Source organism: Colius striatus, chromosome 1 (genome assembly GCF_028858725.1).
Source record: "Colius striatus isolate bColStr4 chromosome 1, bColStr4.1.hap1, whole genome shotgun sequence".
Lineage (NCBI taxonomy): Eukaryota > Metazoa > Chordata > Aves > Coliiformes > Coliidae > Colius > Colius striatus.
In genome coordinates this window covers 10,543,478-10,570,264 of record NC_084759.1, presented here as the reverse complement: position 1 = coordinate 10,570,264, position 26,787 = coordinate 10,543,478, and the positions used below count along the sequence as shown (strand labels likewise).

Here is a 26,787-nt window from a genome sequence, read left to right as displayed (position 1 = left end):
TTCAAGTTATTGCATAGAGTCCTTATGGACTCTGGAATGTAAGCTGACAATAAATAATCCATATTAACACACAGCACTGTGTGAACTCCTCATTCTGTATGAGCATGCTGCACAGAAAAAAAAATGCTTTAAGATGGTAAATACCTTGGAAATGTGTATTGCCCTCTGAGTGAGAGTTCAAGTCTCCAGGACATTTCCCCAGGATCTGCTGTATCTGACTTGATTTATGAAAGTACATCCTTCCTTCAGGCAATTGAGTTTCAGATACTCCAGACAAATTCTCTTGCCTCTGCTGCAAGGTAAAAGGCAGCCAGGAGTTCAGAGGGCAGCTTGCTGTTTCCCTCAGCATTCCATCTTCCATGCTATCAGAAGACATTCCTGAAACAGCAAGATACGTGTTCACAGTTTGGCATATAAACCACTAACATGAAATCATCTGAAAAGTCATTGCTTAGTATCCTGAAGTACTCATAAAGAGCTCTGCGGTTTTGTTTCTTCAATTGTCTCCTGTCAACACTCCCACAAACCTTAACAACAAATTGCCACAAATGCAAGTCAATAATATCTAATTAGGTTGCAGTCAGTTCAGCTTGGCACTTTTACAGTGTGTACACTTAAATATTGAAACAATAAAATCAGAAAAGAATTGAACAGTTATTTTATACTGGCTAGCATACTTTTGCCTCTCATTGCATATAAACATGTCAGTGAGATCCTGAGTATCTTTATGACATCAGGCAGTAGTTGTATTCCTGCTTTCATAGAAACTGTCTAATACCAAAATAAGAAATCTGTGGGAATCAAGGAAGCCAAAGTCATGTTGCTAGTTAGCACACCAACCTCTCTTTGTCTACATGCTTACAGAACTGCACAAGGCTACCAGGAAAGGGCCTTAAAAAGTACTGAGTGTGTCCTGAAGACACAACTAGACTTGACAAATTTTTCCATGTAGCTGAGTAACCAAAAACTTTGGCATTTTTATCCAACTAAAAAAAAACAATAGAAAAGTCTACACAGGATCTCAGAATTTTACTGCCGTAAGAAAGCTGAAGCACAGATTTGTCATAGGAGTTCATTACTTAAAATAACAGTAGTTTAGAACATTAGGGTTTAAATGAGCCACTGAAATCTCAGGCTGTAAAAACTGTACTCTTCAAAAAAGTATAGACATGGAATAACTAATGTACACATATGGCTGTTTATGAGATGTGTCAGATTAACACAGTATTAAGCTTTAAAGTAAATAAACCCACAGACCACTACCTAATCACTTCCTAACTCAGTTCCCATGTTCACAAGTGATAATGTCAGCATACAGAGGAGCAATTATGCATTTATTATAAAGGGATTATTTTTCATTTTATGAAAAGCTAACTGAAGATCAGGAAGCAGACTGCAAGCAAAAAAGATACCAACGTGTATTTCCCAGAAAACTATTAGAAGTCAATATGGCACTGAAATAACATTTTCACAAGTAAGTTCTTAAGAATTACTGTGGTGACAAGCAGATATTGGAACAATTCTCTTAAGAGCAAGACAACAATCACAGCTATGTAACAATCCATGATATCTATCGATTAGGAAAATACATCAGTGTGTCATTTGGGGATCAGTTCAGTAAAACTTTCGCCACTTGCAAACTGACAGTGTTATGGCTGCTTCAGAAAGCTCAAAATATTTTTTGCCAAAGCTGATAAAAATAAGTTAACATAAAGGAAAAGAAATCATGAGCACATTACAAAACCTTCAACTCTAAGAAATATTCATCATTCTTAAGTGAAGCTCCACGTCAGCCTGTCTCAAGAAGTTCAGTCCAGTGAGAAAGACACATTTCACTATAAAATAAAGAGAAAATCCAATTTTCCTTTTACAAGAACAACAAAATCCAAGCACTTACCAGTATCAACAGGGCTTACATCCAATGTTTGACTAGTCAAAAAACTTCCAGTGGAAATTGTTGGAGATACATCACAGGGGCCTCCTTGTATGAAACCCTCTGGATCCAAGTTTACTTTAGGAAGTCCTTCCTAGGATGAAATAACACACCTATTGCCATGTATTCAGATAGCCACAATGAAAGCTTTTAACCCACCTTTTATTCTGAGCTCAGTTCAAGTGTAGAAGCCTTCACGTTTGACAGTCAGGCAAGTACAGATTCATCACTGCTCAGCACACAACATTCACACACAAGGTCCCAGACACAGCATTCCCCACAGCCCCCTCCCCTGAACACACACACATGCGCACACACCCACACGGCACACTGTCAGAAAGCCTCTCAGAACGGCATTTAAATCATGACACCTGGAAGATTATTTTATCTTCTGGTGGTCAGATTTGGCTATTTCTCATCACAGACCCACGTCAGTAGCATAGCAGGTCTCAGAGGGACATGCATGCAATACATGAAATACTCAGGAGCTTCACAGTACTTGCAATACTGAGCCTTTTGCACACAGGAGATCAACTTAAAAATTCAGTTCTATGAAGCAAAATAAAGAATATGAAAATTATCCTAAATCATTACCTTCATTAATTCTGAGATAAATAAGCTCTACAAAAATCACAAGACAGAGTGAGGGCTCTTGTTCTTCCAAATGAGGAAGAATTAGATGTAAACATTTCTTCCTAAACTCTGAATTCAAATGTGTACTAAGAAAATAAGAGATCAAAATCTAAGAAACGCTTCCCCTACATTGCTCATTACATACTACCTTAAATGAATATCTGTAATATTAACAGATAAAACACACACATTTAAAGTCTATTTTATATACACATATATATGTCATACATAGACTCTTGTAAATTCTGTTTTTATCTCCTGACAAAACAATAGGATCTTTGGGTGAGGAAAAAGCAGGGATATCATTGATTTTGACAAGGCTTTTGACACTGACTCCCACAATGTCCTTGTATCCCAGCTTGGATGGCACAACCTGCATGGATGGACCAGATAGGTAAAAAATCTGCTGCATATTCTGGCTCCAAGGACAGGGTTAAAAGGTTCCACTCTACCTGGAGGTGGAAAACAAGGACACGGTAGAGCCAGCAGTATGCCCAGCTAACCAAGAAGGCCACTGGCATCCTGGCTTGTGTCAGGAATAGTGGACCAGGGAAGTGATTGTTCCCCTGTACTCAGCACTGGTGAGGCCACACCTCGAGTGCTGTGTTCAGTTCTGTGCCCCTCACTGCCAGAGGGACACTGAGGTGCCCATCCAGAGACAGGCAACAAAGTTGGTAAACGGTCTGGAGCACAAGTCTGATGAGAAGTGGCTGAAGGAACTGCGGTTGTTCAGTCCAGAGAAGAGGAGGCTGAGGGGAGACACAATCACTCACTACAACTACCTGAAAAGAGGTTGTGGCAAGGTGGGGGTTGGATTGATCTCTTTTTCCCAAGTAACAAGTGATGAGAGAAGAGCAAATGGCCTCAAGATGCACCAGGGGAGGTTTAGTTTGTTTAGCTATGAGGAAGAACTTTTTCACTGAGAAGGTTGTTAGACGCTGGCACAGGCTGCCCAGAGAGGTGGTAGATTCACCATCCCTTGAGGTATTCAAAAGATATATAGCTGTGGCACTGAGGGATGTAATTTAGTGGTGGGCTAATGGTCAAATCTGATGACCTTAAAAGGTCTTTCCAACCTAAATGATTCTATGACAGGGCTCTGTCCTAGGACCTGTCCTCTCTGACACCTCTGGCAAGGACTCAGAGAAGGTGACACCCTACATTTACCAAGTTTGCAGATATCACTAAGCTGGGAGGACCATCCAACAGACTAAATCTAGCAGGGCTGAGGTGCAGTAGGACCTCATGGGGCTTGTCCTACAGCAATGTTATGAAACTCAGCAGGAATAACTGTTAAGTCCAGTACCTGGGAAGGAAGAACCTCCTGCATCAGTCCAAGCTGGCACCTGCCTGGGGAGCAGCCCTGTGAAAAGACTCAGGAGTGTCACCAACAGTGAGCTGAGCTAAGGCCATAGTGTGCCCTGGCAGCAAAGAGGGGTGACTGCATCTTGTGCTGTATGAACAGGACTACAGTCAGTAGATCCACCACAGTGAATTGTGATTGTCTCTTTAGTGCTTGTTATTCTGCTGCAGCAAGTATACCACACACCCAGTCATAGCCCCTCAACATGATACAGAAAGATTTAATCACAAAACGGAGCAAGTTACACGGCGTAGCTGTTCTGCTATGACTAACCGTCTTATCGAGCCGCAACGATGGTGCAGAACGTGCTGAAACTCCAGCAGCAACACCGGGGGAATCTTGAGCCACTTGAGAATCCTGGGACTGGGCTGAGCACAAACGTGACAGAAACAATATGGAACAGAAAGCAGCTTTTGAGTTCACAGTAATTTTTAAACACTAGATGGCAGTGATACTCTACTCCCGCGGCCCTCACGACTGGGGCACTGATTTTGCCTTTCTGTACGACTTTCTCCTCACCTACACATACTTTCTGCTTCACTGTACCAGCAATTTAATTGGCAACCAGTGGTTCTTGGCCAGCCTCCCTAGAATTTCTAACAAGCTTGACCACTCTCTGCAGAGTGAGCTAGAAATTCATGCTTTGGCTTTGCAGAATCAAATATGGATTTGCTAGTATTGCCACAATCTTTTAATTGGGTGGGGGGAATCTTTTGCTCCCTACCATTACAAGGATTGCAAAAAAAAGCAGATCAGGGAAATTAGAAACACTGAATTACTTAACTATAGCATGACTACTAGCATGGAACTGAATCATCCTTTGCCATAATGCTCCTACACATAAAAATAAATAAGACTAGTATCGGTGCAAAAGAAGCATCACCAAAAAAAAAGGGCAATTTCTGCATTTGGTGCTGATAAGCACTTTCAAAGTCTGACAATTCTAAGACTGCAAATTAATTGCCAACAAATAACTCTAAAATAAGTATTCTTATTTCCAGGAGTAATTTTCAAGGAAGAAGTGCTACATATCCAAGTGGGATTAAACAGTAGAAGCAAGGGCTGCTGGAGAGACACATTTCAAATCCCCAGCACTTCTAAGACTCTATACTTAGGCTGATCTTGCAACATTCTGTGAATCCTAACACTAGTCAGTATCTTGTATAAGCTGAAACCCAATTTCTTACTGGAAGGTACAAGTCTAGCTGTTCAATTTTTCCTACTGTCCAAAAATTGGGGAAGTTTATGAGGCAACATGAGTGAAGTATCTGTATGTGATAGCCACTTATCTCAATAAATGTGAAACAGTTTGAAACTCATTTAATGGGAGGAGAATCTAAGGTTTCTTATAGTAACTATCACCCTATAATCTTTTAAGAGAAAGTACAAGATATGAAAGAAACTAATCCAAATAAATATATTTTTGCTGTAAGACAGAAGTTACTATGTTCTTAATTCATTTACTATGTTATTACATTAAATTCTGATTGATCTCAAAATAAAGGGCAAAGAAATTCTCAAATAGCTTCCGTGGTAAATTCTCCAGAAATTTGTACCGGGCTTGATCCTGATGGTTTGTGACATTTTGATCAGTGATCAAACAGAGCTGCTGGCAGAGAATTTGCAAATAATACACAGGGTGCAAGAACAGTAAAGAAGCAAGGCAGCACAGCAATGGTAACAGCTACCTCAGCCTCCTGCAAATCTGCATCTGCTAAACACCACTACTCCAATACAGATCAAACTGTAAATCTATGAGCACAGAACACCAGTTTCTGATCCCTTTTCTGCAAAATGTGACAAAGGTCTTGAGGTTCACAGGAGAGAACTTTGCAGGTTTGAGTAGAACAAGGTGGAAATGAGCTTCTTGGTTGGATGTGGCAATAATGTGACTGAGTCTATATACACTGCAGCACTCTGCTCATCTTCTTTGGAGTATAATATGGGATACAGAGAATCGTGAAAATGAGCAAGGCTGTGAAGAAAATTCCTTGAATCAGCATGAAAACTGCAATCATATCATCTTCTGGTATCTAAATATCTCCATAGGAGAAAAAGTACACAGTACAAAAGACTTCTAAACCCAAAGTAGTAACAAGTAGCAATGCTAGAAATAGCTGTTAGAGATTCAGAAACTGGAAATAGACCATTTATTTTATAATTTGATAAAAGTTTGAAAGATAGAACAAGCTACCAGAGAATTCTGCACATCCTGACATCTTTACATTGAGAATAGATATTTTTCTAAAATAAATTCATCTTCTAAAGGATATCAGTGTGACAGGTAGTAATTTAGTATGTGTCTCTATGTGTGTGTATATGTATATATGATTCAAGTGTTTAATACTCTTATATATCATTACTATGGGGAGCTATGCTACAAGTGCTTGCTAAGCTGCTCTCCACCAATGGAGGACAGGTGAGGTGCCTGAGTACTGGAGAAAGGCCAATGTCACTCCAGTCTTCAAAAAGGGCAGAAAGACCCAGGAAACTACAGGCTAGTCAGCCTCACCTCCATCCCTGGAACAACTCATCCTGAATGTTATCACTAACATATGAATGAAAAGATGTTATCAGGGGGAGTCAACATGGATTCACCGAGGGGAAATCCTGATATCCTTCTACGAGCGCATAACCAGCTGGCTAGATGAGGGGAGTGCAGCGGATGTCATCTACCTTGACTTCAGCAAGGCTTTTGACACTGTTTCCCACATCCTCATCAGAAAGCTCAGGCAGTGTGGCTTGGATGAGTGGTCAGTGAGGTGGATCGAGAGCTGGATGAATGACAGAGCCCAGAGGGTGGTGATCAATGGCACAGAGTCAAGTTGGAGACCTGTGGCCAGTGGAGTTCCACAGGGATTGGTTCTGGGGCCAGTCTTGTTCAACATCATCAATGACCTGGATGAGGGCACAGAGTGAACCCTCAGCAAGTTGGCTGATGGCACCAAACTGGGAGGACTGGCTGATTCCCCAGAGGCTGTGCTGCCATTCAGCGGGATCTCGACCAGCTTGAGAGTTGGGCAGAGAGGAACCTCATGAGGTTCAACAAGGACAAGTGCAGAGTCCTGCATCTCGGAAGAAACAACCCCATGTACCAGTACAGGCTGGGGATTGACCTGCTGAAGAGCAGCTCAGCAGAAAGGGACCTAGGAGTCCTGGTTGATAATAAACTGAACACAAGCCAGCAATGTGCCCTTGTGGCGAAGAAGGCCAATGGCATCCTGGGATGCATCAAGAAGAGTGTGGCCAGCAGGCTGAGGGAGGTTCTTCTCCCTCTCTATTCTGCCCTAGCAAGGCATCATCTAGAGTCCTGTGTCCAGTTCTGGGCTCCTCAGCTCAAGAGGGACAGGGAACTGCTGGAGAGAGTCCAGTGCAGGACCACCAAGATGATCAGGGGACTGGAATGTCTTCCTGATGAAGAAAGGCTGTGGGAACTGGAGCTGTTTAGTCTGGAGGGGAGGTTCTCATTAATATTAATTAATATTTTTAAGTATGTAAATTATGAGTGTCAGGAAGTCGGGACATCACTTCTTTGTGTTGTATCTAGCAAAAGGACAAGAGGTAATGGGATGAAGTTGGAACACAAAAGGTTCCATTTAAATGTAAGAAAAAACTATGTTACTGTTCAGGTGAGAGAGTCCTGGCACAGGCTGCCCAGAGAAGGTGTGGAGTCTCCTTCTCTGGAAGTATTCAAAACCCATCTGGACATGTTCCTGTGTGACCTTATCCAGGTGGACCTGCTTCTGCAGGGAGGTTGGACTAGATCTATAAAGGGCTTCCAACCCCTACCATTCTGTGATTCTATGAAGTGGTTCATTACTATATTGTAATAACCTGCACTGTTCATGTGACACTAATACAAGGGATGAATAGTGGCAATTTTGTACTATAAACCAAATGACTTAATTAAAAATACAACATTCTCAAATCTCATGACTTTACAACATTAATATCCTTATAAACTATATTTGGTCACTCTAAAGGAAGGGTTTTCTTCCCTCAATCCTCCCTTCAAAACAATAGTGCAAGGTTCTTGCTCCTTATAAGCTTCCTGACATTGACATGGGACTTTTAATGTTTTAACCTCCTGGCCACTACACTGTGACAAAGAATTTTTATTTACCAATGGAGTCTATTATATCCAGAATACATTTTTCTTTTCAATATAAATTGCAGTATAATAGCAGCAATTATTTCAGGGTGCAATTTGAAAGATGAAAGACTGAACAGCAAATCACTGAGTTAAAACAATATAAAAACAGGGATTAGTCAAATCCAAATATGTAGCCTAATAACAAAAAAAGTTGTACTCCACGCTAGTTTGCTAAATTGGTGATGGATAAGACAAATCTGTGACAATAATGCTAAACTGGTGATGGATAAGACAAATTTGTGACAATAATGATTTATGGACAAATATTTAGGAGTACTAAAACTAAACTGAAATCTTAGGTTTGCTTGGATGACACAATCATGTTTGGAATAACATCTCTGTATAGAGTAGCAATACATGAAGACAACACTGCTCAAGGGGACTAATGCAGATGCAGGTGAATAGAGACAAACCAGTTGATAGGTAATGAAGAACTGTAAAAGAGATGTATCTATCAGATCTAGTCACTATTTTCAGGCTGACTTCCTAAGGAAATTAGGTTTATGTCATCACACTGCCTGTCTCATCTGTAGGGTTACTCTGCAATTCCTTATTAACAGTTTGCATTCTACTAACCCATTTTAATCATATTGGATTGGAAAGAATGAATGAGTGTCCAAGTTCTTAACTCATCTTGTCATACATCAGTGGCACGGTAAAAGAGAGCAACTTTACTCTTACCCTCACTGATGGCACTTCCTGCAACATCATATTACCAGTTACCTGGGCTCTCGGGCTGCCAACCAGATCAGTTTATGCAGCACTTGCAGTCGCTCAGCACTGAGCACAGAAACAAGGAGGACACTGAGGTGCTGGAGAGGATCCAGAGGTTGGCTACCAAGCTACTAAAAGATTTGGATCATGTCTGATATGAGTAACAGCTGAGGGATCTGGAGCTGTTTAGTCTGGAGAAAAGAAGTCTCAGAGGAGACCTTATTGCTCTCTACAATTACTTGAAAGGAAGTTGTAGTGAAGTGGGGGTCAGCCTGTTTCCCCTAGTAACAAGCAATAGAACAAGAAGAAACAGTCTCAAGCTGTGCCAGTGGTCTGAAAGGGTTCTCAGGCATTTGAATGGGCTGCCCAGGGAGGTGCTGGAGGTGTTCAAGAGATGGGTGGATGCTGCGCTTAGGGAAATGGTCTAGTGGTTGATAGAGCTGGGAAAAAGGCTGGACTCGATGACCTTAAAGGTCTCTTCCAGCTGAAATGATTGTAATAACTTGAATTCATCCTCCTCCAACCAGACACAGTGCTTAACACTCATTTTAAGTTCTGACATGCCTGCCTCTACATTTGAGACAGTTAATTTTCTTATTGTAATACTTGGTCACATAGAGTTTCCCAATCCTTTTCCATAAACTTTTGCAGTGTTCATATCTAACACTCCTATGATATACTCACATATAATGCATGTTATAGATGTAAAATGACACGACACTACACTAAGATATTTTCTATTGATTTGGTAATGGCTGATCTAGCAATGTTTCTAGCAATTTATTCACAAAAGTACAAGCTTTTTCTTCAAATATTGTTAAAAAGACAATATTTTAGTCATAATTAAAGTTTTAATACAAGTAATATTACAGAAAGAGTATTCTGAAAATTAAAGGCAGCAGTTGAAAGACAATTAGCATATATGTACTTATTCAAAACAACTTCAATTCCCAGTAAACCCTGATTGAAAGGATGACTCAACACAAACGAAATAAAAAGTCATCCTAAGATCTGAGTAGTGGAGAAATTTCTAGCAAAACAAGGAGGTACATAATACACAGCTGTATTGCTCATAAGGATGTACCATGAGGCAGTAAAGTTACTGAAAACTCCTCTGCAGCTCTAGTAACGTATTTTAGACGGACACTGAATACTGTTCTGGACCATGAGATGCTGTCATCTCATAATAAGCTTCAAATTGCTTTAATCAATGTTTTGCAAACTTTGTGTAACAGTTCCCAGCAAGGCAGACATAGCATTTCTCAATTCTACTGATGCATTTCAATCTGCAGGAAATCTGAAGAGAACCTGTAACTCTAAGCACTAAAGCCTGTGAGTCACAATTAATCCATGACTGGACAGAGAAGATAAATTTGTATAGACAGGGAAAAAATAGCAGGAATTAGAAACCTCCTTCCTTGGAGGTCTTCCAAGACTAGCCTGGACACATTCCTATGCGGCCTCATCTAGGCTGACCTGCTTCTGCAAGGGGGTTGGACTAGATGATCTCTAAAGGTTCCTTCCAATCCCTACCGTTCTATGATTCTATGCATGCATGGGATTCTGCTGGCAAGGGCAAGGCAATCAGGTAATACACAAGAAGTTTCTTCACAGACAGCTCTACGAGGTACAGATCCCAAGCACATGCCTTAGATGAGAAACTGTTGGCTTGCAACGAAGCTTACTGCTTTGTGGACTTGTTACTAGATTGGTAATGGATCACAAAAAAACCCTAACTCAAGTCATTCTGAGACACATGTTTATTGAAACACCCTTTTTCTGTATGTCAAATTAATCAGAATTTAAATAGCACTGCACAGTCTTTATCAAGTCAGATCACACACCACAAATAAATAGCAGTCAAGTCAACAGTAGCAAAGGTACTCTAAGGAAGTAGCAGTTCTCTAAGGAAGAAGATTTCCTTACCTGTACCATATGAATTCTCAGCAGTCATCATCAGCATCTCTTGTAATAATTTGCTTGGCTGTTCATTTTGCCTTGGACTTCCGTTAGAGGTCTGCCCCTCATAGTCTGTGGTGCTGGAAGGTAGCCTGCCTTCCGCACCAAGAGCATGACTGTAACGTTTCGCAGGTGCAAACACCCGACTGGTTGAGAAGGGAGAAGATCCTCCACCAATAGAATCTCTTTTCTCTGAATTTTAAACATTTGTAATCAGCTCAAGTACAGAAATGTAGAGTTTTGCACTTCATGAAAAACATTAAGATGCACGTTTTATTCTCCAGCAGTAACTGCTGAATTCATACAGTGCTCATTTTAACAGTCACATGTACCAGGTCAGTAACAACCTTTGCATTATGGCTTATTACAGGTTATTATACAGGTTGAAAGACTATACAGGTCAAACTTCTCAAAAAATAATTCCTAACTAAATATTTGTTTTAAAAATTCAAATGAACTTTTCCACACAGCAATTTCAGTGGATTTCAGTGGGTTTCACTGGGTGTTTCAGACAGCTTTTTGGATGCATTTTGATTTTTTAAGATGCACAAGACTAAGCCAAGTGCTTTTGAGAATAGAAATGTGTTCTTCAATCAAAACCTTCACCAACAAACCTTGCTGTCTGATCCACATACCAAATTGGTCCAACAAGAATTACTCTGTAGGAACTGATGCTGAGTAGCACTAATCACTTTTCTTTAATTAAAATGTGTCCTGTATCAGCTGTTTCATTATTTCCATAGAATCACAGAATCAAACAAGTTGGAAAAGACTTAAGATCATTGAGTTCAATCATTAACCTAATACTGCGAAGCCCACCACTAAACCATGCCCCTCAGTACCTCATCTATGCATCTTTTCAGTATCTCCAGGGATGGGGACTCCACCACCTTCCTGGGTGAGGGAAATTTTGCTCAAGATAAACACCAGTCTGACAGGCTGTACTAGTTTTGGATGGGACAGAGTTAACTTTCTTCATAGTATCCAGTACTATATTTTGTTATTTGTGCAAACATCAGGCACATTTTAGCTATTGCTGAGCAGTGCATATACAGTCTTTTCTGTTCCTCACCCCACCAGCAAGGAGGCTCAGGGTGCGCAAGCATCTGGGAGGATGACCATGAGACAGCAATGTGCCATTACAGCCAAGAAGGCCAAGGGCATCCTAGGGTCTATTAGGAGAGCTGTGGGCAGTAGGTTGAGAGAGGTTTTCTTCCCTCTCTACTCTGCCCTTGTGAGACCACATCTGGAATATTGTGTCCAGTCTGGACCCCTCAGTTCAAGGACAGTGAGCTGCTAGAGAGAGTTCAGCACACAGCCACAAAGATGGTGAAGGGACTGGAGTATCTCCCTTATGATGAAAGGCTGAGGTAGATGGGGCTCTTCAGCTTAGCGGAGACAGAGGAGTGACCTCATTTATGTTTATAAATATGTAACGAGTGGGTGTCAGGAGGATGGAGCCAGGCTGTTCTCAGTGATGGCCAATGATAGGACAAGGGGCAATGCATACAAGCTGGAACATAAGAGGTTCCAAAGAAACATAAGGAAAAACTTCTTCACTGTGAAGGTGAGGGAGCACTGGAACAGGCTGCCCAGAAGGGTTGTGGAGTCTCTTTCTCTGGAGACATTCAAAACCTACCTGGGTGAGTGACCAGGTCCCCAACTGACCCACGGGTAACAAACATACCTACAAAAAAATTATTGCTTTGTGTAGTTCATAGAATCATAGAATGGTAGGGGCTGGAAGGGACCTTTAGAGATCATCTAGTCCAGCCCTCCCGCAGAAGCAGGGTCATCTAGATCAGGTCACATAGGAACATGTCCAGGGGGGTCTTGAAGACCTCCAAGGAAGGAGACTCCACAACCCCTCTGGGCAGCCTGTGCCAGGGCTCCCTCACCTCAACAGTGAAATAGTTTTTTCTTATATTTAAGTGGAACGTTTTGTGTTCCAGCTTCATCCCATTACCCCTTGTCCTGTTGCAGCTACAATAGAAAAAAGGGATGTCCCAACCTCCTGACACTCACCCTTTAGATGTTTATAAATGTTAATAAGATCTCCCCTCAGTCTCCTCTTCTCCAGACTAAATAGCCCCAGTTCCCACAGCTTTTCCTCATATGAAAGATGTTCCGTTCCTCTGATCATCTTGGTGGCCCTGCGCTGGACTCTCTCCAGCAGTTCCTTGTCCCTCTTGAGCTGAAGAGCCCAGAACTGGACACAGGACTCCAGATGAGGCCTCACCAGGGTAGAGGTGAGAGGGAGAAGAACCTCCCTTGACCTGCTGGCCACACTCTTCTTGATGCATCCCAGGATGCCATTGGCCTTCTTGGCCACGAGGGCACATTGATGGCTCATGGTTAGTTTATTATCAATCAGGACTCCCAGGTCTCTCTCTGCTGAGCTGCTCTTCAGTAGTTTGACTCCCAGCCTGTCCTGGTGCATGGGGTTGTTCCTTCCCAGATGTAGGACTCTGCACTTGTCCTTGTTGAACCAAAACAAGGTAGTTGTAGTTGCTCTCCAAAGTGTTTTTAATTGTCAAAAACAAACCCAAACTAAAAAGCACTGCATAAACATTTCTGTAGAAACTTGATTTTAACTCTTTTAAAAAGACTTCACACTCACTTTACTGGTATGCTCAAAAACTAAATCTTTAAACATCATCCATCAACTCTCACAGTTTTCTTTACAACTGTCGATTAACACAGATCCTGTCCATCAGAAAAATCAACAGGGAACTTAAGTCATGAAATTACAATGAATTTTCTATACTTGGTGAAATTTTGCTTCTATTATGTTTTTCTAGACAGATACTCCCAGGATAAGCTTTTCTCATTTACAGCTCACTCTGCAGGTGTACAGATTATACCTTAAAAAGGCAACAGTATCACCTATTATTTCATAATCAATCATTTCAAAAACCCTTCAGAAAATATTACCTTCCTCCAATCTGTATTTCTGAGAAGCAGGAGCATTTATTACATATTTTATATCCACATATATATATCTATTTACCTGCCAAAGAAATGTTGCTACTCTTTGGTGTGTCTACCTCTGGTATGATACTAAGTTCATGTTGTTCCAAATCAAATCCTAATTTGACTTTTGCCACAGGTGGTCTGGAAGGCCTCCATTTCTGCTCTCTACATAAAGTGTTCTCAGACTGTTCTGTAAAACAAAGTTTTGCATGTTGAGATTATATATATATATATATATATATACAAAAATCAAATGAACTTTGGGAAAACCAAGAGAACTCCACCTCAGCTACAAAATGAGAAAAATTAAAGTGAAAAATACTATACAGTCTTACCAGTGTGTTCGGCTGTAACGATGCTCTGTGAACATACTTGACTTCTGTGAAATTTACTCCAGCCACAATTATCCTGCTGGCAATTTCCTGAGACTTGGAAAAACTCAGTTCTATTAATCCAGTCAGGCATTTGTGCCTCTGTCATTTCCTCATCTGTGCTGATATGTCTTACCTTAGAAGAAGAGGGAGGGGGAAGCAACTGTGTAAGATTATATTTATACTTATTTATGAAAATACCATTTTCTTCTGTACATTCCATGCAGAACAGTACTGAGCACTTTGAGAAAGTACTTAAAGTATGTAAGATGATAGGGAGCTGCTGGAGAGTTCAAAGCAAGGCTACAAAGATGACGGAGTGGAGCATCTCCCTTATGATGAAAGGCTGAGGGAGCTGGGGCTCTTCAGCTTGGAGAAAAGGAGACTGAGAGGTGACCTCATTAATGTTTACAAATATATAATGAGTGGGTGTCAGGAGGATGGAGCCAGGCTGTTCTCAGTGATGGCCAATGATAGGACAAGGGGCAATGCGTACAAACTGGAACATAAGAGGTTCCAAAGAAACATAAGGAAAAACTTCTTCACTGTGAGGGTGATGGAGCACTGGAACAGGCTGCCCAGATGGGTTGTGGAGTCTCTTTCTCTGGAGACATTCAAAACCCACCTGGGTGAGTTCCTGTGTGACCTACTCTAGGTGGTCTGGCTCTGGCAGGGGGGTTGGACTGGATGATCTTTCAAGGTCTCTTCCAGCCCTTAAGATTCTGTAGATTCTGTGACTTGCATAGCTTACAAAAACATTTGGACATACAGGTATTTTATTATTTAGGCTCTACAAGCCTAACAAGCTAAAACGTAATTATTTACATTTGCAAGGCCTTTGTTGGATTAGATCAGAATGCTCAACATTTTTAATAGGAAAATTCCTGAAAAGTCTGCTTTTAGTTTTTCAGCTCTTGAAAATTCAGGAATTTTAGCTGCTTGGAGACTGCAAAAGCAAGAGACAGGGACTCTAGGCATAATTATTTTTCTAAGATGGTTTCTGTCAAAAACAAAAGAAAAAGCAAACTTCCTATGGAAACTCAGAAACAGATTTGGATTTTTCTTCAGTTACCCAGAAACAAGTGAAATTACAAGTCAGGAGTGCAGCTGCAAAACCATTTCCCTAATGGGTACAAACAAAAGATACACTTTAAAACCCAATCTATTCAAAATGCTACGACATCCTTTGAGGTACTGCTTAGGAATTTTTAATATACAAGCTGTTTTACACATACAGCTGCATTTCTAGAGTTAAAGAAAACTGTACCCACATATAATTCAGACAATATAAATAACTCTTTCAACAGGCATTCTGTTCAGAGACTAGGCACAGAAGTTCATACTGTTTCTGCTAGATTGAACAAAACGTCACTCTTGAGGCTTACAGGAAAGAGCTACTGATTACAAAACACGAGTCCTAATTAAAATTTTCATTATGGCAAATCACCTAAAACTACCAACACTCCATGGGATACTTCACTAATTGGTAGCATTCACTCTTAAGTTTAATCACCTACGAGATGACTCACCATGCAAAGTATTTCTAAAGCTTACCTGCTTGTTCAGAACTTCTTTCAAAGCCTCTTGCTGTCTCTGCATCTGTTCTTTCAATTTTTCTTGCTTCTGTAAAAGTAGCTGTTCTTGTATTCTCTGTCTAGAAAGAAGAGCTTCTCTTCGTGCATCTATCTGCTCTTGCAATTCTTTCAAATACTTTTGCTGAGCTTGGATGCTTTCTGTTGAGGCCACTACTCTGTCCCTTAAATTCTGTATGCTAGAATAATTTAAGAAAGATGCATCTCCTGTTTTTGACATCAACAATTCCGCAACACCCTGGGCTTTATGTTCTTCCTGAGATAAAGTCATAGGTTCAGAAAGATTATGGGGATGATGAGGGCTTGTTTTGGTGGTGCTCTCTGTAGATCCCTGCTGACATGTCAAAGAATCAACTGAGGCTGCCTGAACTACACAAGATCCACAAGATCCCCTTGTTGCTGGCATGAGTGGTGTCTCAAGAGGAGGCTCTTCTCCAGCTTCTGTCTCTGTTTGATGGTTAGACATCTTCCAAGATAAGTCTTTGAAGTGCACTGTTTCTGAAGGCTCAGAGGAAATGCCTGCAGGTAAAACAAACCTAACGTGCTGTACACGTGCTTCTGGTTCTGTTGTTACTCTAGTGACAGCCTTCATGACTAACCCTGATGGGAACTGGAACTGAGATGGCTCTCTGACGTGATTATTGGAGTTTTCCAACATTCCCTCCTGTTCCCGTGAAGGACAGCCACACAGCAAGCAAAATTCTCCATGCTTCAACTTTGATGCTTCTACAGACTGCACACATCTGCCAGGACAAGCGTTGTGCATTTGCTCTTCATGCTTCTGTAAAGATGGTTTTCCCAACATATGCAACGGTCCTGAAAACACCTGTGGCAACTGTGCACATTCCTGTGCATGAACTCCTTCAGATGACTGGTATTGTGTTGGCTGCACCCCTTGCCTCTGTAGAAGCGGTTCTGAGACGGGTTTTACGCCAGTTGATTTTGTCTCCACAAAGCTCAGAGGTGCTGCAGAAGCAGACAAGTGCCTTCGCCTCAATTTATTCTGATACTCTCGTAGATGCTTTCTCGCCTCTTCAACGGTTTGTTTGTGCAGCCTGAGCAGAACAAAAACATGAATCTTTCCAGAGTAGTGCAAAGATAAACCTAAATTTCAATAATCAAAGCAATTAAAATTATTTTGAACAGGCAACTCAGGCTTCCATTTCATAAAGGAATTTACCTGCTTTGCTGTAGAAGGCGTTGTTGGTAATTATGAATCATCTGTAAATGGCTGTGTTCTCTAGGGCTCCTGGCTTCTGATACACCACTATTTCCAGTCTAATCAAAACAAAATAAATTTGAAGTGCACACATCCAAACAGCTCACAGGAAACTATTAAAGCAACAACCTTAAGCTGTTCTTTCTCGTAAGTTTACAGAAGCCACCATGTACCACCAATTGAAGTCTGAGATGTCAGCCCCAGGCAATTAAGCTAAAGCAGCTTCTGGAACAGATGGCCTACAGCTAGTGTCTCTCTTGGCCAGTTGAGCATACACCGTCGGAGTCAACGGTGCTTACAGGAGCTTAGCTCAAAGAGGTAAATGTACCCAATAGCACACTCAGGGAGCAATGATCCATTAGAGATGCATTTCCAAGGCAATCAAAGAGTATGGGTTGTGCAAATGACTCAAGGTGTTAAAAAAAGATCACTTTCCTTCAATATCCTCTATAAATTTCTCTCCTTTAAGTAGCTGTTTTGAGATTCAGACATACAAAAAGACAGAGGTGGGGGGTTTCTGCCTTCTTTTTTTTTCCCTCCAGGTTCTTTTCTTCCTTGATAAAGGATCCATGTACATGCATAACCACAATCTGATTAGATTTTACAAACAGGTACTTTTAACATATGTACTGCTCCTGCGACTATGCAAAGCCAAATCAATATTCAGTGTCCAGTGATATGTGAAACACAAGCTTCTACATTAGACATTCTACATTCTGATTCATAGCCTAAGAAATAAAAATTGATTGATATAATTTACAATTGACAAACAGTGCTCTTGATTTTCATAAGGATCATTTTAAAAGTACACACAATTTTCTACAGTTCTTCACCTCATGTTCCACTTCGTTCTGCAGATCTGTAGAAGGAACACAGTGGCTTTGTACTAGCTGACCTTGCTCTTCCTCTTGTTTTTTCCTTGCCTCATCCAAACAAGTTTGCATTTGGATCTTGAGAAATTCTGCCTCCAAACGTGCTCTCTCTTCTTCAATTTGTTTAAGTAGGGCCAGCTGTTCCTGTTTCTGTTGCTCTATTTGCTCATTCTATTGAGAAGAAAAAATGAGGGTGAAACTGCAGAACTGAATGACTAAGAAATCAAAGATCCCTCAACTCATAACACCACTCAAAAAACTGTTCTAACTTACAGCAGAAATTTTATTGTTGTGACAGGCATTTCAAAATTCTAAGAGGCCTTTAAAAACAGTTCCTAAGGTTATAACAATAATTTTGTTTTACTGGCTACATATTTCCAAGTCCCTGAATTAATTTACTATTGCACTATTATCTATTCTCAAATTAACAGAACGGATGAGATCAGAATCTAACCATTCCAGATACATTATCATTTGCCAGAGACTACAAAAGAAATCTCTCTCTTAAATTGAATTCAGAAATCTACTTTGCATTTTATAGAGCTTTTCATCAAGAGTTCACTACATTTAAATGTTAATTCAGGCCTTACAGATTTTCTGAAATAGCTAATGTATAACCACTTTAAGAGCACTCCATAAATCTCTGAAGTGGTTTGTTTATTTTAATTCTCTTTCAATGTACCTAATCAGCTACAAATTACTTAGACCCCCATGTAGCAACAGCATATATACTTTGAAATTTTTCTTCACTTCCAAATCTAAAAGTACTGGCAAAGATGAAGTGGATCAAAGTCTTTAGTGGGAGAGTCTGAATGGGGATGTCAGGCACTCTGAGAAGTTAGACGTGAGAACAGTTAATGTGGCCATAGCAATACATACACCTGGGCAGGTGCCAAATGGGAGAAAATGAATGTTAAAGCAAGCAACCACATCTTCACAGATAACCTGCTGCTTTTTGTTTTCCATCCTAAAACAATACTATTTTACCAAGTGTTTGTTTGCTGAATTTCTGAACTGTAGCTCTACAAATTAAGGCTGCACTATGACCTGAATTTCAACTTTCTTTAAAAATTGATATATCACCACGTAATAGCTGGTAGGTCTCTAAGGATACAACAAAAATGAGGACATACTGGAACATATACATAATACATATAATAAAACAATAGACAAAGTTGTTAATTTCTAATTATAAATGTTGCATTCCCATAGATACAAAAGATTTTCTGCATGTTTCCTAGTTTAAAAAAACCAAAACAACCACAACAAAAATTACTCAAGGTTTGTAAGCTTTTCCTGTCACTCTAAACACAATCCCACAGACCTCCCTGTGTTATTACACAGAGTTAAGAAAGTTTTTAGAGTTGGGTATTGTTACATCCTCCCTAATGCAAAAGGCTTTAATCATCAGTTAGGACTCTCATTTAATCACAAAGTGTCATCCCCTGCCTACACCATTTGTCAGATTTGAAGAAACTGGGTATTTCCACTCTATTTTACATTCCAGTTGGAGTTTAGTCATTTTTCAAAAATACACAGGGACTATATATAGAAAATGTTACAGTAAAAGTTTATTTAATTGTTACACACATGTTAAAAGGGTCTACAGGTGCTGTATAACCTGAAGGATTTAAAAGTCTTCTGTAAATGGCCTTTGTTACACTATAACCGAGACAGGAATAAGTACACAGACGCTTACCCACTTTTGTCTCTCTACATCCCTTCTGATTTTAGCTGCTTGTTCTTGAGGGTGGATTAGAACTGAATTTTCAGCTGCAACTGCATTTTCCAACATCTTCACAGAGTCTGAAACATACAGGTTATTTAGCTGTAAATGCAGTCAGAAAGAGCCTCAGATCTTCCTTACATCTTTAGTTTCCCAGCCTCTTTAAACAAAACGCATAAGCTGCTTTTGAAAAGATTACCCTTTCCATCTACACTACTCTGCCTGTCTCCATAACCCAGAAAATCACCTTTTTTGATTATTTAAGCCTTTAATGGCCCTTTATCTTGTGCCTGTCTTGAATACACAGTAATGGTTCAGCTCCAATGAAGGAATAAAAGGCAATGAAGATTGCTTTTACCCAGATTACTTGGTAGTCTAACAGCAAGATCATTCTGAGGAATAAAAAGCCACACATTAACCTCTCAGAACAAAGAGGGTCTAAAACTGCCACTCTTGGGGCAAATGATCTAACATTTGGCTACTGCACATAAACCAAATCTTCACCTTGCACTACCCGCTTCAAGTAGCGCCACATTTTCCTCAGAGGTATGTTTGCACTCATGCTGCACTCTCCAGTCCCCAGGAATTTATCCTGCTATGTCCATGTACACGACTGAACTAAATCACTTAATCATGTTTTAAAACCAAACACCCTATGAAAACAAAAACCCCACAAACCTGCCACAACTTGATCATTTTAACACTTCATAAAATATCACTTAGCGTACAGGTTCACCAATTCAGCACCAGTGTAACCAAAGGATGTAACAAAGGGTAGAAATGGGAATCTCAAAACGGTATGGCTACCAAACATGGAACATCTAATTACTTTAAGTGTCAGTTTTACAAAGCCACTCCTCAGAATGGTGCCTAGAAGCAGGAATCCCCACCACGATTTCAGACACATCGGGTCATGTTTGTCCTGTGCATTTCTAGCTGTGAATCTTTGAAACACGTAGCTTTTCCATTACACCAGGTAAAAAACTTCTGTGCCCAATTTTGCACTCAGAATTCTACTCCTGGAGACAAGCAATTATTAAAGCATAGCAACACCAAGTGCTACAACAATTTAGGTGACATTTAAAAGACACACGGAGATGTTTGATGTCTTTCTCCACAGAATCTTAATGGACAAGCTGGACATAAGAGCAAAAACCTCTCTGATTTGTGGTCTCAACAAATTGACAATGCACTGCGGGCAAAGACAGGAGAATTGTACTTTCCAACAACACGACAGAACACCACCACTGAAAATTCATTAAATAGTTTTGTTACATTCCACTCTTACAGAAATTCTCTCCTACACAATGAATTTTGATGCAACTATATATTACATACCTTTGGCTTCACATACTGTATCTTTCTGTGGCTCATGGTTAAGTTCTAAGTCACATAATGGCCTCTCTTCACTAGCAATTGTGCCTGATTCAATAGTCTCCATTTCACTTTGAACATCTTTCTCACTTTTTGATGTCCACTCCTCTTTTTGGCTCCTAATTTTGTTCAGCAATTTCTTTAAGGCAAGTTTTGACTGAGGCTGGTGAGCTTTTGCTTCTTCATGATCTATAAAGATGACATAGCGTTAAGAGTTGTGGGTACTGAATATCTTCACATAGAAAAACAAAACTCTCTTTTCTTTTAGTTGTTTATACAGTTGGACAAATAGCTGAGGTGAACTACCAAGTTTTAAAAGCTTAACAATATTTTCTCGTATCTGCAAGAGAAGTAATTTGTCTCTGCATGCCACAGAATGAGTGGCAAGCTCGTTGCAGTTTCACAGTCAGACTAGCTCTAAACTGTATTGTTGGAGAAATAAGCAGTATCATCCCCTTGCCTGCCAGCATGTTCCTGCCCTCTCCTTTGCACTAGCACTGGCAAAACAATGCACACAGGCCAAAAAACGGACTGTGCCAGCAAAGAGATGTGGCAGAAACGGTTGGCCAACCAGCAAAGCTCAGTAACATACTTCTTGTTCACACCCCATGTATGTGCCACGTGAAGAGTGCACACACACACACAAACTGTTGCAGCCCACTTGCAATATGGAGCAACTCAATCACAAACCTAACATTAAGGACATGTAGTAAGCAGACTTTCATACAAAGTCAAGCTTTAACTTTGAAATATTTCAAGATACAAACCAGAAAATATTTAAGATCAAACACCGATATCATCTCATAATTTACTCTAACTACACAGCAATAGTTATGGCAACTAACAGTGTAGTTCTTACAACAATTAAAAATTACTGTGAGTATACTAATGAACTGAAGTATATTAGAAAAAGAAGTCACATTTTCATTTTAAAATTCATAATAATTAAGAGTATTAACATCCATGATAGATAACCACTTGATACTGAAATACTTCATATGCATTATGGCATTTTGGTACTCAAGACAATTTAGTTAATACTACAGTTAATTTATTTGATCTATTCAACTAAATCTCTTTTATACAAGCCAAAATTCAACTTAAATAGAAAAGTTAAAAAGCTTTACTTTCTGACTCATTGGGGACTTCCTCTTCTATCATCTGTCCTGATTCTTTCTCAGTATCACAAGCAGATTCTGGTTGAGTGCCACAAGCAGATTCTTGCTCCAAAGAGATATCGAGATCATTATCTTGAGATCTATCAGAAGACACTGGTAAAGGTTGTGGTTCAAACTGTAAAATCAGGTCTCCTTTCATTTCTAATTAGAAGAACACAACCACATAAAACCATCAATTGGAATAAACAGCAAAACATCATCATACAAATCCCTAAGAAGTTCAAGTATCAGTAGCTTGTTTCACAACAGATTTAATTCAAGTACTTTCTTTTTCCAAAATGGATGATTCAAAATTGTTTAGGTCATTAGCCATCTACTAATGCAGAAATGCTTCAGAATTCCCCTAGAATTGGCTATGCCTTCCAAAACTAAAGTTTACATGATAAAAGGCTCCTCTTTACACAAGAAGCAGCACACAATCAATTACATGCAGGAGGATCCCAATAACTTCATCAGGGAAAGGATGCACCCTGTCCTGGCTGCTCAAAAGGCTGTCCCAGGAGAGTGACTGATCCCAGAGTCCACGAAGACAAGTTAACAGTTCTGCCAGGATCACCTTACCAAAGGGGCTACTGACTACACTGGTGTGGGACACATCAGAAAATCATTGTGGGATTGTAAGCTTATTATATGTGAGTTAACCAGGATGAGTTACTGAGTAAATTGGGCTGGGGATCCACAGTGTGATGAGTGGAGACCTGGGACAGAGGGGACTGCAACTGGGTGCACTGAGTGTCTAAAACTGTATATCCCAACAACATGCCTTCACTCTGATCAGCCAGAGCAGTGAATAGATTGAGGCCATTTGTGTTGTGTTTAACGCCAGAGCTGTGTCTTCTGTGTTTGCCTGTGTGGCCAGCTGTTTGTATGTGCACTGAAAGCCTGTTAATGTGTGTGCCTACTGTGAATACACAGCCTTACTGCCTGTGGACTTGGGAACAGGCAGCTGCAGCAGCCTCTCCTCTGCTGGGCAACCTCCAACAAATTACTTACTCCTGTATTCACTATACATATCTTCAAATGCAAACTCCAGCTCTCTCTGCCACTCCTCTTTTCTCTCCATGCGTTTGTATGTGGGCACAAAAAGCTGAGGCGGCATCTGCGCTACAGCCTGTCGCCTGCGCATCCGATCCACGCTCTGCATTTGCTCCAGTTCTTTCAGTAGCTTTTCCCTGTCCTTCAGGAATAAAGGGAAAAGATAAACATTTTGTGTTCACATTCAGACAGCTATAGGCGAAGAGAGATAAAAGATTTCCATTTGGCTACCATGAAGTTTGTTTAATCCTTTGTGTTTGAAGTCAGTTTTATTCTACAGGGAAAGTGTTTCCTTGGGAAAAGGCTGTATCTGACCTTTAAACACCAGAGTCATCAATATGACCCAGACGATCTGATATTAAATAAAGGATCACGCTGTACACCTGCACATCAACTTTTCTCAAACAGAATTAAATCTTCTATTTATAACATAAATGAGTACTTCCTTTGGCAAGTTTCTTCTGTTAGTACATACTTCATCAATCGCTACTTTTTAAGATGTGAACTAAACACTGTTGGCATACTGCAGTTATACATGAAAGCTAATAAACCAATCAAACAAAAGCTTTATTTGAAGTTGAGTTTTGTCCCTGTTAAAGAGTATCAGTAATATTTCCGCAGTTCCTCATTTCAGTTAGGTTACTCATTCAGGGCCAAACATACCTCAGCTAAAAACCAGGAAGCTTTTGCTATTGCTTGCCTCCAAAAATATTTGTGAAGGTAACAGAGAGTAAAACAAATCTCAAGGCATACCTCTAGGTACAAAGACTTTTCACTCTTTAAAGGAAACAATTTCAATATTTCCAGACTTATACACTAACAGAACCTCTTTAAGTAAAAACTTCTTAAAGTTTACCAAAAAAATCCCAAACTTGTTGCCTTCTTAACGAACCGAATGTTTTCCCCTGAAGTACATAATTCTCAACTCCAATTAAAGCTGACATGGAACAGTAGAGCTCATTACCTATTAGAAAGTTTAGCCTGACTATTACTGATGGGTTAATAGCTGGTTAAACATTAAGACAACAAATATTAAAGAACTTTCTTTCATTCTCCCTCCTTTCAGGTAGCCAAAATAAGCAGACTTTGACTTTTTAAAACACATTCTGAAAACTCCACTTAGTCCATCTATTTCCCTCCTGTAACTGTAATTCCTTTTCTAATCACTTACCTATAACTTTGCTAACACTAGTTATTTTGACATTAAAACCAGCCACAGTTACTTTGTCTACCTGAGCCAAATGGACCTTCTTCAACGCATGACTTCCTCTGAGATGTGCCTTTTCAAGTTGCTCTCTTCTCTCCTTCTCTGCTTCTCTGTGTAGTACCTCCAAACGTTTCCCTTCTTCTTCAGCAGCTAACCGAGCATCTGGCTGGCAGTCAATCAACAGTTTAGTCTATGAAGTTCTTTGTGGCAATTTAAAGCATATGTAACAATAAAGAAATGAACAGTTCTGCAGCAAAACCACTTTAAATAAAACCTCCATACAGATTCACAGAATCACAGAATCTCAAGGGCTGGAAGGAACCTCGAAAGATCATCTAGCCCAATCCCCCTGCCACAGCAGGACCACCTAGAGTAGGTCACACAGGAACTCATCCAGGTGGGTTTTGCATGTCCCCAGAGAAGGAGACTCCACAAACCATCTGGGCAGCCTGTTCCAGTGCTCCATCACCCTCACAGTGAATAAATTCTTCCTTGTATTTCTTTGGAACCTCTTGTGTTCCAGTTTATACCCATTGTCCCCTTGTCCTTTCATTGGCCATCACTGAGAACAGCCTGGCTTCATCCTCCTGACATCCACCCTTTATGTATTTGTAAACATTAATGAGGTCACCTCTCAGTCTCCTTTTCTCCAAGTTGAAGAGCCCCAGCTCCCTTAGCCTTTCATCATAAGGGAGATTCTCCAGTCCCTTCATCATCTTTGTGGCCCTTTGCAAGGCCATATAAACAGCCTTGAAGGTTTATAATCCTTGGTTGCAAGCAGGACCAAATAATTTTTTACTTTTGAAAAAAGCCAATCTGTATTTATAAATCCTGTAAGTGTAGAAATCAAAACGTTCTAGTTTCAAGGTGTCCCAGGCACAATCATTTGTATGATTTACTTGTAGTAGCAGAGTGGTTATTTTTCCTACAGTACAAAGTAAAATTACTAATACAGTCAATATTAACAGACTGGAAACGTTTCTGGGGTTTTTTTATTTCTTTTTTTTAAAGCCATGAAGAGAGTAACAGTCACTCTCATTTGGGAAACTACAAACAATCTGCAATTTTGAAAATAAGAAAAATCTTACTAACACACGAAAACTAAAAATATTTGGGTAAAATAAAAAAAATTACTGCACATAAGCAAGGCTATAAAAAATAACATTTTGGAACTTTCCAGGACAAAGCTGAACAAACTAGAGTGTGCCCTGTTATTGTTTAGGCCCAGTCTTTCAAATGTGAAGCAAACTAAAGCTTCAGGAATTAAAACTTCATGAATGTACTGAAGAAAATATTCATCAAAAAGAATTTACTAAAAGCTCCTAGTCTAAAAGAGGCTGATCCAGAACAGGAACTTAGGTTGTGGTTTCAAATTACCAATAAACCAAATTAATGTTTAGTTCACTTTTCAATGGCATGACTTTAATTCAAAAAAACACCTCTAAAAGCTAAGCTTTTGCTTCACGTCTCACTCTTCCAGGTCCTCCCCTTCTGATCTGACTTTGGCTTTTGTCTGAGTGTACTGTAAATGCCAATAAACTTTCCCATTTGGCAAAAATATATTCATTGTTCTTTTTCCCAAATTGAACTTCTGCCATTTTTGCAAAGCTGAAACCACTGACTGCATGAAAGGATGAACACAAATACAAGGTAAAGACTGGGAGCACATCACTGAGAAGAGAAAAAGCAAAGCAACCACAATTACCAATTTAGCTTAAGTCACAAACCAGAAGACTTGAATGTCCTAACATTATGTGAGTCTTATGAACTCACAGAGGTCTGTTCATGTGGGCCTGCGAGCTGTGACCCAACAAGACTGTGTATAAGAGGCCTTACAAGTCTCCCCATCCATAATTGACTGGGAAGTTGTGTAATGGTTGGTTTATAAGAGTTTATATTTTTAAATGAGTTCTAGAAAACTCAATTGCTGATACTCAGACACTGAATGCAACATAAAACAACATATATGGAAGCATGTATCAAACACTTGATGTTAATCACCTGCTGTTCATCCACTTCTCTGTCCACATAAGGTTCAGAAATATGGTAACGTGTAACAGAAAAGTTGTCAGCAGTATAGGGCTTCACAGAAGGAGTCTTTTTCACTTCAAGATTCTAGGAAGAAATGTACAAGTACAGCTGTATTAGAGAAGAGTAACTATAGTAGAGCAACTAAACAGTACAGAAGTGATCTGTACACTTAAATTAGTATTAAAAGAAAGCCACCAGCCCCCTCATTCTCTCCTAAAAATACTGTTGTTTAAAACTTTCCACACATCTAATAATTCATAAATGACATTAGCACAAGGCAGATCTAGAAGGCTTAACAACTGAAAGTACCTAACACCCTAAGGCAAACTCCTCCACACAAATTTACATTCATACCTACACGTTTCAAAAGCACTGCCATAATTTAAAAGCACTTGAGGTTAATGTACTAACACAAATCCAACTTGGAACAGCTGTCACACTCACCTCAAAGCAG

The 26,787-nt window shown here is 39.9% G+C and overlaps 1 protein-coding gene and 1 non-coding gene across 2 annotated transcripts in view; both read right to left on the bottom strand.

Moving 5' to 3' along the window:
• The window catches only part of CEP295 (centrosomal protein 295), a 47,441-nt gene that overhangs the window by 11,046 nt on the left and 9,608 nt on the right, over nucleotides 1–26,787 (bottom strand). The window contains exons 8-22 of the mRNA XM_061991206.1: nucleotides 26,304–26,417; nucleotides 24,328–24,468; nucleotides 23,054–23,237; nucleotides 22,010–22,201; nucleotides 20,847–21,071; nucleotides 19,482–19,588; nucleotides 17,744–17,953; nucleotides 16,872–16,969; nucleotides 15,654–16,746; nucleotides 14,064–14,235; nucleotides 13,766–13,918; nucleotides 10,723–10,947; nucleotides 4,203–4,297; nucleotides 1,898–2,027; nucleotides 145–378 (exon numbers count right to left, since the gene is read on the bottom strand). Coding sequence (XP_061847190.1) covers nucleotides 145–378; nucleotides 1,898–2,027; nucleotides 4,203–4,297; nucleotides 10,723–10,947; nucleotides 13,766–13,918; nucleotides 14,064–14,235; nucleotides 15,654–16,746; nucleotides 16,872–16,969; nucleotides 17,744–17,953; nucleotides 19,482–19,588; nucleotides 20,847–21,071; nucleotides 22,010–22,201; nucleotides 23,054–23,237; nucleotides 24,328–24,468; nucleotides 26,304–26,417 — 3,373 coding nt within the window. The remainder of the gene's footprint in view (nucleotides 1–144; nucleotides 379–1,897; nucleotides 2,028–4,202; nucleotides 4,298–10,722; nucleotides 10,948–13,765; nucleotides 13,919–14,063; nucleotides 14,236–15,653; nucleotides 16,747–16,871; nucleotides 16,970–17,743; nucleotides 17,954–19,481; nucleotides 19,589–20,846; nucleotides 21,072–22,009; nucleotides 22,202–23,053; nucleotides 23,238–24,327; nucleotides 24,469–26,303; nucleotides 26,418–26,787) is intronic.
• Nucleotides 2,277–2,360, bottom strand: LOC133624735 (small nucleolar RNA U2-19). The gene has a single exon (XR_009818085.1). It is a non-coding gene; the product is annotated as a small nucleolar RNA U2-19 (small nucleolar RNA).